Consider the following 16,583-nt stretch of genomic DNA (forward strand, 5'->3'; position numbering starts at 1 on the left):
GACTACCCCATAATTTGGCATCTGAGGCATGTACCAATGACGGCTAGTTCACTCATTCATCCCGTAATTATGTATTGAACGCCTACTATGTCTGTCTTGCTCACCAATGCATTCCCAGCCCCTATCACACTACCTGTCACTGAGGAGACTCTCAAGAACTATTTGTAAGATGAATGTTAAGTCTGTGCTGTTATGGGGCATGCGTGCTAGATTTAATCCATCCTCCTTCTGACCATGGGAAGAATGCCAATCAGAGTAGAACAAAGTAGGAAAGTAAAGGAACCTTCACTTTAGTGTTGAACAAGAGTCTATTATATACTAGAAAAAACTTCACAAATTTACAGACTTCTGAAAGTTAAATGATGATTCTATTGTTAGTTGATGAAACATCAGTCATTGAAAATGTACTAATATGTTACCACAAAAGAAAAAAAAAGGTTAGAGTTTTCTTAACAGATAATTCTTTTTAAATCTGTAAGAATCTGTACATCACTAAAATAAAATCCTGTCCAGATTATTAAAATAAACTTTGTTATCAGTTATATTTTCATGGGAAATATTCTTGTATATATTTTAATTAATATCCACATAGATATTTGCTTTTTCTGTCAGATCATATATCCCTTTAAGAAACATTAAAGCTAAAGAAAAAAATCTTAAAATATAATATTTACTCATTGCTAATAAAGGGAACACAAATTTGGAAAGACTCAAGTGAATATTTTTTCTTAATTTAAACTGAGTTCTTTGTCTCTATTAAGCTAAGTTAAAAGAATTTGGGAGGACAATCTATGCTACCAAGAGAATAATTTGTTTCTAGGAATCTGAGTTAAAAGAATTTGGGAATGCAATCTCTGCTACCTAGAGAAGAAAGAAATGTAATGGGTCCCACACCATTCTCAGGACTCTGTTTCAAAGCATTGTTTCAATACTCTGCTGATCCAAACCCTGATAACCTGCTATCTTTCTAATAAAATAATTTTTAAATTTAATGAGAATGTTTCACTTTCCATACAAAAAACAGAAAAATGCTTTGAATCAATGCACTTACTGGGATTTGGATTACTGACTGGTGTTCCTATTGATTCTTGTAGGAGTTATTAATCCTGATTGCAACACACAAGTGAACAGACAAGAGAGATAAATTTTGTGGCTTGTGGGAAATGAAGGAAAATGGGCCTCATTTAGTCTGTGAGCATACTAATTGAAATAGATGTATGAAGACTTCACCAATGTTAAAATAATATTGTTTTTATAAATCATATGATATAAACTATATAACAGTAAAATAGAATGTTAAACATGTATTTAATCATCATCATAATTTTGATTCAGAAATCTATAATTTATTAGTTATCTTAATAGTGTTCAGAATTTGTTGAACATTTTACCATATGTGAATTAAGGACAAAATATAAAAGCTGTTCAGCACAAAAAAAAGGTCTTTCTGATGTTTATCTTTCATAGAATAGAATATGAATTTGTTATTTTGTTATTTTGATTAATGTCTAAAACAAAAGATAAACACATTATGATATAACATTACTATTGATGTTAATGGCCCCTTTTGAAATAGAATTATGTGATTGTTACAAAACATAAGCATTTATGGTATATCATTAATGAGTCACGATTTTAGTGGTTGCCTTGTGAGTAGGTCAAATTTACTAAGCTTAGATTTGTTTTCTCACATATTCTTTGGGAGCTTGTGTAGTTTCCACATTAATTTACCAGAAATAAGATACACATCTGTCTTTGAGGAATGTCCTAACTTCCCATTATTTTGTCCAATTAAATGAACTGAATAAATTTAATGCTTCTAAACTAGACCAACAGAGAATAATAGTTGTATGACAAGTAAATAAGTTTTGCTGGGAAGATGTTGCTTAAGTGATAAAATGGTTCAGCCAACAAGTGAACCAAAAATTAAATATTAACTAAGAAAAGGTAACCATTTCTGAAGTCATTCCTAGCAGAGGACTCAGATATATATATAGGATTGAAGATCTCTCAGTTAAGTCTACATGAAAAGGATGGTTTCTTGGAGCTTCCACAAACTTAAAACCATGAAACATCTATTATTGCTACTATTGTGTGTTTTTCTAGTTAAGTCCCAAGGTGTCAACGACAATGAGGAGGTGAATTTTTTAAAGCATTATTATATTATTAGTAGTATTATTAATATAAGATGTAACATAATCATATTATGTGCTTATTTTAATGAAATTAGCATTGCTTATAGCTATGAAATTGAATTGTTAACCTCTGACTTACTGTTTTTAAAGAATGTTTCATAGTATTTCTTATATAAAAACAAAGTAATTTCTTGTTTTCTAGTTTATCACCTTTGTTTTCTTAAGATGATGGCTTAGCTAATGTAAGGTGTGTTTTTCTCACTTGCTATCCTGAGTACTGTGATTTTCATTTACTTCTAGCAACACAGGATTACAATTAAAAGGACAAGATCTGAAAATCTCACGAACTATAAAATAATAAAAGAGCAGTATTTTAAAACAAAAAAAACTGGTCGTAGGTAGATTGTTCTTTGGTGAAGAAAGGTAATATATATTGTTACTGAGATTACTATTTATAAAAATTATAACTAAGCCTAAAAGCAAAATACATCAAGTGCAATGATAGAAAATGAAATATTGCTTTTTTCAGATGAAAAATTTAAATTAGAGTTAGTGTGTATTTTTATTATTAATAGCTATGAAACACGGTTCAGTCTAATTTATTTATTTGTAGAACAGTTTTTCCTCAACTATTATTTTTGCTGACTTATTGCTGTTAATTTGCAGTTACTAAAAATACAGAAATGCATTTAGGACAATGAATATTTAAGAAATTTAAATTTTATCATCAAAGGTATCATGGCCAAATTTCTTGCATATAGCATAGTATCATTAAACTAAAAATAAGAATGCACAATAATATTTAAATGAAGTGATTCATTTTGGATCATTATTGAGTTTCAAGGGAACTTAAGTGTTGTACTTATCAGACTCTACATGTAAGAACATATAGTTAATCTGGTTGTATGTGTAAAAACACATGGTTAATCTGGTTAAGTCTGGTTAATCATATTAGGTAAGAAAAATGTAAAGAATGTGTAAGACTAAATTTTTGTAAAGTACTCTGCAAAGCACTTTCACATTTCTGCTTATCAACTAAATCTCACAGAGACAGTTTAGTAGTTTAGGCTTCAAAATGAATTTTGATTATTCAACAAGTGGCCTTCATAATTTCTTTAAGTGTTTTTAAGTATATAATTTCTTTAAATATTTTTTAAAATTTCCTTTTCTCTAGTAAAGTCAGACCATCCATTGTACCTCTCTAGTGGTGCTCTGAAATAAAAAGAAAATAGTTTTCTCCTGTTACAATTTTATTTGTAACAAACAGATGAATCACATTTCTTAAAATTGGTTTTAGAGAAGGTAAGCTCTGACTAGGACCATGCCTTCAATGTGAAATATGTATATATCCTCCAAATCTTTACATATTAAGAATGTATCTAGTCAACTGGTTAAACAGGAAAATCGGGAACCAGCCTGGCTAGGTTTTAATCCTAGCACCATCCTACTAAATGTTAAATAATATTATAACCTAATGAATAAGTGACAATACAATTCCAAATAGAGTTCATCTGATGACTTCTACACTCACAAAATTGCAAGAGAGCTCAGTTGTTGCTCAGTTGCTCCAAATCATGTCGTTTGTTAATTTGTAATTAAGCTCCAAAGGATGTAGCTACTGACAAAAAAAAAAATAAGAGAATGTAGTTAATCCAAATCAAAGCTTTCCTATTGCAATGCATATTTTCTGCTTCATTATCTTTTAATATAATATTTTAAGTTAGCAAGTCATTTTAATTATAATGCACAAGCCTTGAGAATTGTTTTAAATGTGAGAAAATCATAGTGTTTGATAAAGAAATCATGTAAGAAATTTCAAGATAATGGTTTAACCAATAATTTTGTTGATAGAAGATAAGACTAAAAGTGAAAGCAGCGGAGAGGACACTTGAACTGTAGTACTTGTTATGTGTGATTCCAGTAAAAATAATAATGAGCACTTATTATTGCCAAGTACTGTTCTGAGGGTACCATACACAATAAGTTATTTAATCCTTACAATAATCTTGTAATGCAGATTCAAACTATCATTACGCTTATTTTACAGATGAGAAAACTGGGGCACAGATAAAGCAACTTGCCCAAGGTCCCATAGCTATAAGTCAACCCTATGGTCAAGACTTACAAGTAGCCAAGCTCCAGAGTATCTTATAAGGGTCAAAGATTGTCTTATTACAAATAAATTCCAAGTAGAATCAACCTTTAATAAGTCTTTAATGTCTCTTAAATATGTTTGTATAGGAGTCTAATCATCAATTCACAAAAATGAAAGTAGGGAAATGATTAACAATAATCACAGGAATCTAACAATCCAAGTGGCTTGAGAATATTCGTTCTTCTTGACAGTATAGATTCCTTACAATTTTGTAAGTTCCAATGTATGTTTTAGGAATATGAGGTCATTACTATTCATAATCTGATACAGCTTTATCCTAAGGCCTCTCTTTAAAAACTACACTGCATCATAGCTTTTTTGTGCAGTTGGTCTTTCCACTGTTACTGAACAGTAAGCAACCTACAGATTCACTATCACCAACCAGCCAGTTGATGGATCTTAAGCAAATCATCAAGCTTGTGATAACCTAAATTATAAAATGAGGGTGTTGGAATAGTTACATTCCAAATCTTCTATAACACTCTGCATTATATTTCTGCCTCATTCCTTGTAGGGTCTCTTCGGTGCCCGTGGTCATCGACCCCTTGACAAGAAGAGAGAAGAGGCTCCCATCCTGAGGCCTGCCCCACCACCCATCAGTGGAGGTGGCTATCGGGCTCGTCCAGCCAAAGCAGCTGCCACTCAAACGAAAGTAGAAAGAAAAGCCCCTGATGCTGGAGGCTGTCTTCACGCTGACCCAGACCTGGTGGGTGCACTGATGTTTCTTGCAGTGGTGGCTCTCTCATGCAGAGAAAGCCTGTAGTCATGGCAGTCTCCTAATGTTTTACTGACCCACATTACCATCACTGTTATTTTGTTTGTTTATTTTGGAAATAAAATTCAAAACATAAACATATTGGGCCTTTGGTTTAGGCTTTCTTTCTTGTTTTCTTTGGTCTGGGCCCAAAATTACAAATTAGGATATGTGGGTGCCACCTTTCCATTTGTATTTTGCCCACTGCCTTTGTTCAGTTGGTAAAATTTTCATAGCCCAATTATATTTTTTCTGTGGTAAGGAATATTTTAAATCTCTATGAGAGTATGATAATGACTTTCGAATTTCTGGTCTTACAGAAAACCAAATAATAAATTTTTATGTTGGCTAATCATATCGCTAAATTTTCCTATGTGCTATTTTAACAAATGTCCATCATCCAAATCCTTCAGCTAATGCCTGCTATTTTCTTTGTTTTTAGGGGGTGTTGTGTCCTACAGGATGTCAGTTGCAAGAGGCTTTGCTACAACAGGAAAGGCCAATCCGAAATAGTGTTGATGAGTTACATAACAATGTGGAAGCTGTTTCCCAGACCTCCTCTTCTACCTTTCAGTACATGTATTTGCTGAAAGACCTGTGGCAAAAGAGGCAGAAGCAAGTAAAAGGTAGATATACTTGTGCTTTCCATTTGATTTTCAGCTATAAAATTGGAACCGTTAGACTGCCACGAGAATGCATGGTTGTGAGAAGATGAACATTTCTGGGTTAGTTGAATAGCATTCATACTGCTTTTGGGCACCTTCCCCTGCAACTTGCCAGATAAGCACTATTCAGCTTTTATTCCCAGTCTGACATCAGCAAGTATGATTTTCTATGAGAAATTCTACTATGACTCCTTATTTTAAGTATACAAGAAACTTGTGACTCAGAAGATAATATTTACAGAGTGGAAAAAAAAAACCCTAGCATTTATAGTTTTAACATTTGAGGTATTGAATGAGAGAGTTATCCATAATATATTCAATTGTATTGTGGATAATGACACCTAATTTGTGAATCTTGAGGTCAGAATGTTGAGTGCTGTTGACTTGGTGGTCAGGAAACAGCTAGTGCGTGAGCCCGGCACAGGCATCTCAGTGAGTAGCATACCCACAGATGGAAATTTTTCAAAGAAATCAAAGGAATCATGACATCTTATAAATTTCAAGGTTCTGCTATACTTATGTGAAATGGATAAATAAATCAAGCATATCCACTCTATAAGATTGAACTTCTCAGATGGAAGACCCCAATACTGCTTTCTCCTCTTTTCCCTCACCAAAGAAATAAACAACCTATTTCATTCATTACTGGACACAATCTTTAGCTTATACCTATGGTAAATTACTAGTATGGTAGTTAGGATTTATGTTAATTTGTATATGTCATGGGCCAAATAATTTCCCCTAAATATGACTATATATCATAACTGCTTGGTGGTAGCTCAGTGTTTAATAGTTTATTCTCAGAAAATCAAAATTGTATAGTTAAATACATTAGTTCTATGAGGCAAAAATGCTGACTATTTCTTCATAATTTCATTTTTCCAGATAATGAAAATGTAGTCAATGAGTACTCCTCAGAACTGGAAAAGCACCAATTATATATAGATGAGACTGTGAATAGTAATATCCCAACTAACCTTCGTGTGCTTCGTTCAATCCTGGAAAACCTGAGAAGCAAAATACAAAAGTTAGAATCTGATGTCTCAGCTCAAATGGAATATTGTCGCACCCCATGCACTGTCAGTTGCAATATTCCTGTGGTGTCTGGCAAAGGTAACTGATTCATAAACATATTTTTAGAGAGTTCCAGAAGAACTCACACACCAAAAATAACAACAACAACAACAAAAATGTTGAGTGGATTTTCCCAACAGATCATGATGACGTTACAGTATATCACAAAAATATCCTTAGCCGGTTGTGTTTTGGACCGGCCTGGTGCATTTGCTGGTTTTGATGAGCAGGACGGGGCACAGGTAGTCCCATGGGTGGCTGATGTGTGCATCTGCATACTGGCTTGAACAGATGGCAGAACCACAGATAGATGTAGAAGTTTCTCCATCTTGTGTGTTCTGGGAGCTCATGGATATTCCAGGACACAAAAGGTGGAGAAGAGCTTTTTTCATCCTCTTAGCAGATAAACGTCCTCAAAACTGGGTTGGACTTACTAAAGTAAAATGAAAATCGAATATTTGCTATATTATTCTCAAAGGCCTATAATAAAACACTCCTTAGTAACTTATGTAATGTTATTTTAAAGAATTGGTGACTAAATACAAAGAAATTATGTCATAAACCCCTGAACATAATGTTGTCTTACATTTGCAGAATGTGAGGAAATTATCAGGAAAGGAGGTGAAACATCTGAAATGTATCTCATTCAACCCGACAGTTCTGTCAAACCGTATAGAGTATACTGTGATATGAACACAGAAAATGGAGGTAAGCTTTTGACAGTTGTTGACCTGTTGATCTGTAATTATTTGGATATCATAAAATGCCAGGAAACAAGGCCAGGTGTGGTGGCTCATGCCTGTAATTCCAGCACTTTGGGAGGCCAAATTGGGCTGATAGCTTGAGCCTAGGAGTTTGAAACTAGCCTGGGCAACATGATGAGGCCCTACCTCTACAAAAAAAATAGCAAAAAAAAAAAAAAAAAAAAAAAAACAAGAAAATCAGCTGGGTTGGTAGTATGTGCCTGTAGTCCCAGCTATCCAGGAGGCTGAGATGGGAGATCACCTGAGCCCACAACCTGGAGGCTTGATCATGCTACTGCGCTGTAGCCTGGGCAACAGAGGATAGTGAGATCCTGTCTCAAAAAAAAAAAATTAATTAAAAAGCCAGGAAACAAGACTTAGCTCTAACATCTAACATAGCTGACAATGAGTAATTTGATTTGGAATTCAACCTGATATTTAAAAAGTTATGAAATATCTATAATTCACAATTTGGGGTAAGATAAAGCACTTGCAGTTTCCAAAGATTTTACAAGTTTTCCTCTCATATTTATTTCCTTATTGTATCTATTTTAGAGCACCAAATATATAATAAATGGAATGGACGGGGATTCAGATATTCTTTTCAAAGTGACATTATTTGCTGTTGGTTAATATATGCTCTTTTTGCTTCTGTCAACCAAAGGATGGACAGTGATTCAGAACCGTCAAGATGGTAGTGTTGACTTTGGCAGGAAATGGGATCCATACAAACAGGGATTTGGAAATGTTGCAACCAACACAGATGGGAAGAATTACTGTGGCCTACCAGGTAACAAACAGGCATGCAAAATAAAATCATTCTATTTGAAATGGGATTTTTTTTTCATTAAAAAACATACATTGTTGGAAGCCTATTTTAGGCAGTTAAGAGGAGTTTCCTGACAAAAATGTGGAAGCTAAAGATAAGGGAAGAAAGGCAGTTTTTAGTTTCCCAAAATTTTATTTTTGGTGAGATTTTATTTTGTTTTTCTTTTAGGTGAGTATTGGCTTGGAAATGATAAAATTAGCCAGCTTACCAGGATGGGACCCACAGAACTTTTGATAGAAATGGAGGACTGGAAAGGAGACAAAGTAAAGGCTCACTACGGAGGATTCACTGTACAGAATGAGGCCAACAAATACCAGATGTCAGTGAACAAATATAGAGGAACAGCCGGCAATGCCCTCATGGATGGAGCATCTCAGCTGATGGGAGAAAACAGGACCATGACCATTCACAACGGCATGTTCTTCAGCACGTACGACAGAGACAATGATGGCTGGTATGTGTGGCACTCTTTGCTCCTGCTTTAAAAATCCCACCAATATCGTTACTCAGAATTGTTAACAATATTTTTAATAGCTACCACTTCCTGGGCACTGTCAGCCACTGTACTAAGCTCTTTATGCATCACTCAAAAGCATTTCAACTATAAGGTAGACATTCTTATTCTCATTTTACAGATGAGATTTAGAGAGATTATGTGATTTGTCCAATGTCACACAACTACCCAGAGATAGAACTAGAATTTGAGCACAGTTGCTTTCTGAGTAATGAGCACTTAGATAAATACCTATATCTCTATATTCTAAAGCGTGTGTGAAAACTTTCATTTTCATTTCCAGGGTTCTCTGATATTAAGGGTTGTAAAAGCTATTATTCCTGTATAAAGTAACCAACACAGTCCCTAGATGGATTGGCCACAAAGGCCCAGTTCTCTCTCTTTCTTGCTATAGGGCACAGGAGGTCTTTGTTGTATTAGTGTGACTCTATGTATAGCACCCAAAGGAAAGAGTACTGTGCACACGAGTGTAGCACTCTTTTATGGGTAATCTGCAAAATGTAACTTGACCACCGTAGTTCTGTTTCTAATAACGCCAAACACATTTTCTTTCAGGGTAACAACAGATCCCAGAAAACAGTGCTCTAAAGAAGATGGTGGTGGATGGTGGTATAATAGATGTCATGCAGCCAATCCAAACGGCAGATACTACTGGGGTGGACAGTACACCTGGGACATGGCAAAGCATGGCACAGATGATGGTGTAGTATGGATGAATTGGAAGGGGTCATGGTACTCAATGAAGAAGATGAGTATGAAGATCAGGCCCTTCTTCCCACAGCAATAGTCCCCAATACGTAGATTTTTGCTCTTCTATATGTGACAACATTTTTGTACATTATGTTATTGGAATTTTCTTTCATACATTATATTCCTCTAAAACTCTCAAGCAGATGTGAGTGTGACTTTTTGAAAAAAGTATAGGATAAATTACATTAAAATAGCACATGATTTTCTTTTGTTTTCTTCATTTCTCTTGCTTACCAAGAAGTAATAAAAGTATGGTTTTGACAGAGTCAGGGTCATAATTTCAGTTCTAGTTGATTGTGAGAAGTTTCAAATAAGGAAGAGGGGTCTTTTATCCTTGTTGTAGGAAAACCATGAGGGAAAGGAAAAACTGATGTTTAAAAGTCCACTTTTAAAACTATATTTATTTATGTAAGATCTGTCAAAGAAAACTCCCAAAAAGATTTATTAATTAGACCAGACTCTGTTGCAGTAAGGTAATGTTTCCTTGTTTTGTAATCCACACATTCAATGAGTTAGGCTTTGCACTCGTAAGGAAGGAGAAGTGTTCACAACCTCAAATAGCTAATAAACCGGTCTTGAATATTTGAAGATTTAAAATCTGACTCTAGGCCGGGCACGGTGGCTGACGACTATAATCCCAACACTTTGGGAGGCCAAGGCGGGGGGTCACAAGGTCAGGAGTTCAAGAGCAGCCTGACCAATATGGTGAAACCCCGTCTCTACTAAAAATACAAAAATTAGCCGGGCGTGGTGGCGGGTGCCTGTAGTCCCAGCTATTTGGGAGGCTGAGGCAGGAGAATCGCTTGAACCTGTGAGGCGGAGGTTGCACCAAGCCAAGATCTCAACACTGCACTCCAGCCTGGGCAACAGCGTGAGACTCCGTCTCCAAAAAAAAAAAAAAAAAAAAAAATCTGACTCTATACCATGGAAAAGCCACCACTCTGCCGCTTAAATAGACATCAGGATCAGAGATTCCAAGAGGACAATCTGGATCAAGTCTTCACCAAGTGTTTTTTAAGGGAAATAATGAAATAGGGAGCAGAATGTGCCTATTGCCCATAGAAATGAGGTCTATTCTTGTCCTCAATTAGGCTTTTTTTTTTCATAGTTACATAAGAACTAAAGTAAAAGTGGTTTTTCTGTTCTTTCTACTTCTCCCTATGAAATGGGCATATCATCTCAACACTTCACTCCATCTCCCCATGGGCAACCTTATGAGCCTACATCCTCCACCCCTAATGTATCATCATTGCCACTCATTTTTATGGTACTTATTGTTCTTAAGCTTATCCTCTTAATCTTTGCATGTAAGCAAATCTCATTAATTTCTATCTTGGAAACGCTACTACTCTCTTTAATTACTCATCATATCCAACTTTAACTTTTGACCTGGTTTCTCTGCCACAAGTTCTGTCCCACTGGAGCCCATACTCACCTACTGCTTTGCCATCACATTTAACAGAAAACTCTTATCAAGTTACTTTCCTGCTTAACATTAGCTCCTTCCTATCTATATCCAAATTTCTTAAATACAAATTTTTTAGTTGGAGTAAAAATGGTCCCAGTACCATTTCCTGTTCCCAGTACCATTTCCTGTTCCCTTCACTATAACCTACATTTTTGTCACATTAAGTTTTTTGCCATTCCAAGACAGGTCAGGCCCTTTAAAAATTTCAACAGCTTTATTGAGATATAATTGATATAATAAAAAAATCCTGCAAATATGTCATGCTGGAGCCCTATTGATTCCAACAGGGATGGCACCATGTCCAAGAAGAGACCCAGAGCCAGTGAATGGGACATAGGGTTTATTTAGGACTTAAATACAGATGTGGTCCAGTGGCAGTGGGCTGGACAGGACCGTTACTATTTGTAAAGAGTATGCAGTTTATATAACATTTCTACTTAGCACTCTCCACCTAGCAACCTCCATTTAACCCAAAATAAAAGGCCTTGGTTCCTTGCACATCCTGTATTCTAACAGACAGGCAGGGAGTTCAGGTGTCCTTCACAGATAAGAAGTGAATCTCTCTGGGTTGGCCATTCCTGGATTCCTTAGCTTAGGACTCTGAACACATATTCTTCTTAGACCATATGGTCATTCTCAGGGTATGCTTGAGTTATTACTGTCAGGTACATCTGTCATACAAAGTGTTTAACATATACAATTTTATGATTTTGGAAATATACGTACACCCATGATATCATTGGCACAGTCGAGATATTAAATATATCCATCACCTCCAAAAGTTTCCTTGTGTTCATTTATTTTAGTTTTTCATGGTAAGAACGTTTGATATGAAATATTATCAACAAATTTTTAAGTGCACAATACTGTATTATTAATTTTTGGCACTATGCTGTACAGCAGATCTTCTAGATTTCTAAAATGAAATTTTATCTCCATTTCCCCCTACCTCCCATCCCCTGGCAACTACCAGTCTATTTTCCGCTTTGACTGTTTCAGATACCTCATATAAGTGAAATCATACAGTATTCTTTCACACTGTTGTTGGGGATGTAAAACGGTGCAGCCACCATGGGAAGAAATGTGGAGGCCCCTAAAAAATTAAAAAAAATTCTAATTATCATATGATCCAGCAATCCCACTTCTAGGTATACATCCAAAAGAACTGATATCAGGATCTGGAAGCGGTATTTGTACATCTGTGATCATTGCAACATCATTCACAATGTTCAGGTCCTTTTATATGATGCCCTCATTGCAGCAGCGTCTTCCTCTCAACACCATCTGACAAACTGCTATTTGTTTTTAAACCTCACTTGAACTGTCACCGCCCAGAGAAGACTTTCTAAAACCTTTGGGCAAATTTTGTTACCTTTTGGCAATGAATGCCTGAGGCTTATCTGTTTGGTATAACCCTTTCCTTCACTAATAATGAGCTCTTATCCAGCTTTGATTCCAGAATCATCAGCCTGTCGGAATGGCTAATTTTCATGCGTTTGTGAATGCTGGATGGCTAAATCCAGTGATTTTCAAAGTCTTGAATATCCTCCTTTTTAAATGCAGAACCCATTTTCTAATAAAGCCACAAACAGAAACTCAACATGCAAAATTCTTGAATATGGAACTTTTGGGGCAATACTGAGAGTCGCAAAAGCTCACTGAATGAAAGATGGGAGTTGGGAAGACTGCAGTCCTCAGACCTTTGTTCACTCCTTACGTGTTCACAGAGGATCAAATGAATCCCTAGAGCCTGAAGTAATGCCATAGAAGAAAAACCACTAAAGTAGATAATCCGATGGTCAATTCTTAGTTAATGTACAAATAGAAAAAACACAGAGACCACTCCCAGGTAATATGTAAGTCTATCTCGAAAGAAATGCACTTTCTTGGCTGGGCACAGTGGCTGCCATCTGCAAACCCAGCACTTCGCCGGGATGAGGTGGGAAGATTGCTTCAGGCCAGGAGTTAGAGGCCAGCTTGGCAACATAGTGAGACCCTGTCTCTACTATAAAACTTGAAAAAACAAACGAAAATACAATAACAAAAAAAGAAATGCACTTTCTTAAGGTGTCATTTGGTAAGAAATGTTATGTGTCTGATTTTGCCCATTCAGGCATCACAATTTTGAATATAATAAAAAGGTAGCTTCCCCTAGTTAGAATATATATAACAGTATCAACAAGATTATATAACTCATGATTTTAAGATGATAATAGAAAGATTAGTTGAAAGATTTTAATCCCACACCCTGGCATGGGAACTATTTTATATATATATATACATATATACACACATATATACACATAAATACTATATATATACATATATACATATATAAAATATACATATATACACATATATACATATATATAAAATATACATATATACACATATATACATACATATATAAAATATACATATATACATATATACATACATATAATTATACAATTAGGACTGAAAGTCCGCAACAAACTATAATGGATGTATGCACTTGGGACATAAGCCTCTAGTTCCTCTTTATTTATGAACCAAGAGAAACAGCTAACTCAGGGATTGTTTTTAAACTGACTACAGATTCCCACCATGGGGCAAAAATATGGGTGACATGACACATCACCAGCTGCAGTAGCTCAGCTCACATTTCTGTTTAAGCATTACACACATAATATCCTGTATGCTGATCATTTAAATCTACTGACGCTTATAATCCCAGCACTTTGGGAGGCCAAGGCGGGCAGATCATGAGGTCAGGAAATTAAGCCCATCTTGGACAACATGGTGAAACCGAAACCATGTCTCTACTAAAAATACAAAAATTAGCTGGGTGTGGTGGTGTGCACCTGTAATCCCAGCTACTCGGGAGGTGGAGGCAGGAGAATCACTTGAACCCGGGAGGTGGAGGTTGCAGTGAGCTGAGATCACACCACTGCACTCCAGCCTAGGCATCAGACTGAGACTCCATCTTAAAAAAAAAAAAATGCAGATTTCTTGGTACTAACCTAGGTTTATTACATCAGAGTCTCTAAGGGCAAAGAGCCTGAGTCTCCATTTTAAAATAAATGTCCCTGAGAGTTACTGATCACTGGTTGGATTTCAGAGTTACTGACAGACGCTATATTTGCATTCACCTGAGATTCCCTTGATATTTCTTACCTAGTATCCTTTTCACTCAAATGGTGACCATGAGGCAATATTTTGAGCAAATAGTCATCCTTAAAGTTACCTTGAATAACTTCATAGGTGACCACTGCCTATGTTTCGGACTGGACTTGGGTTTAACATGTCTCCAAATGCTAGAATCACTATTTCCACTGTATTTCCGCTAGTCTCTGGTGATTCTCTAGATTGGACTTCAAATTCTCTTGCAGTATAGAAAAGAATTACAGATGCTACCTCTCATATGTACATAGAGCTGACACTTCAGTTTTTGAATTCCATCCTCCCCCTCACTGTTGCATGTGATCTGATACTCTTGCTTGAACTTCTTGTGGTGTGCAGCTCTGCACCGAATAGCAATGAATTGGTATGTAGTAATGCATACACATGGAAAGTGGAATCACTGATTTTTTTTTTTTTTTTTTTTTTTTTTTTTTTTTGAGACGGAGTTCTGCTCTTGTTGCCCAGGCTGGAGTACAATGGCGTTCGCGATCTCGGCTCACGGCAACCTCCGCCTCCCTGGTTCAAGCAATTTTCCTGCTTCAGCCTCCCAAGTAGCTGGGATTACAGGCATGCACCACCACACCTGGATAATTTCATATTTTTAGTAGAGACGGGGTTTCTCTATGTTGGTCAGGCTGGCCCCAAACTCCCGACCTCAGGTGATCCACCTGCCTAGGCCTCCCATAGTGCTGGGATTACAGGCGTGAGCCACCATGCTTGGTCAACTGACATTTATTTTAACAACATTAATTGTGGTATTAAATAATGAAAGTAGCCCATATTCTTTGTAGACATTTTGGGAAATATAGAAATGATTAGACCCATTTATAATTTCAACACAAGCAGTGGAACAGCTAATACCTTCATTTATGTTTTTTGTCTTACCCTGTACATGATTTAGTACCTGGAATTTTTCACACTGAGTCACAAAAAGTTTTCCATATTATTTAACATTCTTCTATAGTATCATTTTCTGTAATTTGCTTTTTAATGGCCATATAATATTCCATTATGGGAATTTATTTATGGGAATTATTAAACTCTTATTTCACATTTAGGTTTTTTCCAACCTTTTTCTATTAAAGAGAGTACTGACATTAACATCCTTCTCCATAAACCTTTTGTGCATATATATTATATAATACATTGTACACATTATTTATAATATAAATTTATTTTAATTTTAAAGTATTTATTTTATAATATTGTTTACACTTTATAAACGTATATTTATAATATTTATTTATTTCTAGGATAAATTACTTGAAGCAGAATATCTGGAGGAAATAAAAGGTTTTGGGGTCAGCACAGTAGCTCATGCCTGTAATCCTAGCACTTTGGAAGGCTGAGGTGGGTGGATTGCTTGGCCCAGGCTGCAGTGAGCCCTGATTGTGCTACCGCTACTGCACTACAGCCTGGATGACAGAGTGAGAACCTGCCTCAGAAAAAAAGAATGCTTTTGGCATTTTAAACTTTAAATATATATATATACATATATATATACATATATATATGTATATATACATATATACATGTATATATACATATATATATATATATACATGTATATATATGTATATATATAGCCAAGTAACTCTCCAGAAAGATTGTACCGATTTACCTTTGATGCACAGAATAACATATTTAATTTTTATTTTGCTTCTCCACCACTAATATTATAATTAAAATATTAGTAATTACTTTAATTTTAATATCTTGAATTAGTAGTACAAGTAAGAGATTTAAAAATGTTTAATGACAATTTTACTATCTTCTGTGAATTGCCTATCCATGTTCTTTGCTCAATTTTCTTTTTTTCTTTTTTTTTTGAGACGGAGTCTCGCTCTGTCGCCCAGGCTGAAGTGCAGTGGCGCAATCTTGGCTCACTGCAAGCTCCACCTCCCGGGTTCACGCCATTCTCCTGCCTCAGCCTCTTCTTTTTTGTTTTTTCTTTTCTTCTCTTTTTTTTTGAGACAAGGTCTCGCTCTGTTGCCCAGGCTGGAGTACAGTGGCGTGATCTTGGCTCACTGCAACTTCTGCTTCCTGGGCTCAGGTGATTCTCCCACCTCAGCCTCCCAAATAGCTGGGACCACAGGCGTGCACCACCATACCTAACTAATTTTTTTGTATTTTTTGTAGAGACTGGGTTTCGCCATGTTGCCCAAGCTGGTCTCGGACTGCTGGACTAAAGCGATCTGCCCTCTCTGACCTCCCAAAGTGCTGGGATTATAAGCATGAGCCACCGCACCTGGCCCTTTCCTCAATTTTCCATTGGCAAAGTCATCTTTTATATGAATTACTCATTTTGTAATATGTAGGATAGCAATCAGAAAC

The 16,583-nt window shown here is 35.8% G+C and overlaps 1 protein-coding gene across 2 annotated transcripts; it reads left to right on the forward strand.

The window, feature by feature from the left end:
* Window positions 1-1,987: 1,987 nt before the first annotated feature.
* Window positions 1,988-10,087, forward strand: FGB (fibrinogen beta chain). 2 transcript variants are annotated; one of them, XM_003257861.4, is made up of 8 exons: window positions 1,988-2,138; window positions 4,805-4,996; window positions 5,487-5,670; window positions 6,595-6,822; window positions 7,378-7,491; window positions 8,191-8,316; window positions 8,524-8,809; window positions 9,425-10,087. In XM_003257861.4, exons 1-8 carry the CDS (start codon window positions 2,025-2,027, stop codon window positions 9,654-9,656), a joined length of 1,476 nt encoding a protein of 491 aa, XP_003257909.1. In that variant the 5' UTR covers window positions 1,988-2,024; the 3' UTR covers window positions 9,657-10,087. The 2 variants fall into 2 exon arrangements, with proteins under 2 accessions (XP_003257909.1, XP_003257910.1); XM_003257862.4 differs by having other exon boundaries at window positions 2,024-2,138; window positions 4,805-4,855; window positions 5,523-5,670.
* Window positions 10,088-16,583: the final 6,496 nt, after the last annotated feature.

Source organism: Nomascus leucogenys, chromosome 7b, assembly GCF_006542625.1.
Source record: "Nomascus leucogenys isolate Asia chromosome 7b, Asia_NLE_v1, whole genome shotgun sequence".
NCBI classification, from domain to species: domain Eukaryota; kingdom Metazoa; phylum Chordata; class Mammalia; order Primates; family Hylobatidae; genus Nomascus; species Nomascus leucogenys.

Coding starts and splice junctions, on each gene's coding strand:
- FGB (XM_003257861.4), top strand. CDS start 2,025: ATGAAAAGGATGGTTTCTTGGAGCTTCCACAAACTTAAAACCATGAAA. Junction 4,997..5,486: donor TTCACGCTGACCCAGACCTG/GTGGGTGCACTG, acceptor CTTTGTTTTTAG/GGGGTGTTGTGTCCTACAGG. Junction 8,810..9,424: donor GACAGAGACAATGATGGCTG/GTATGTGTGGCA, acceptor ATTTTCTTTCAG/GGTAACAACAGATCCCAGAA.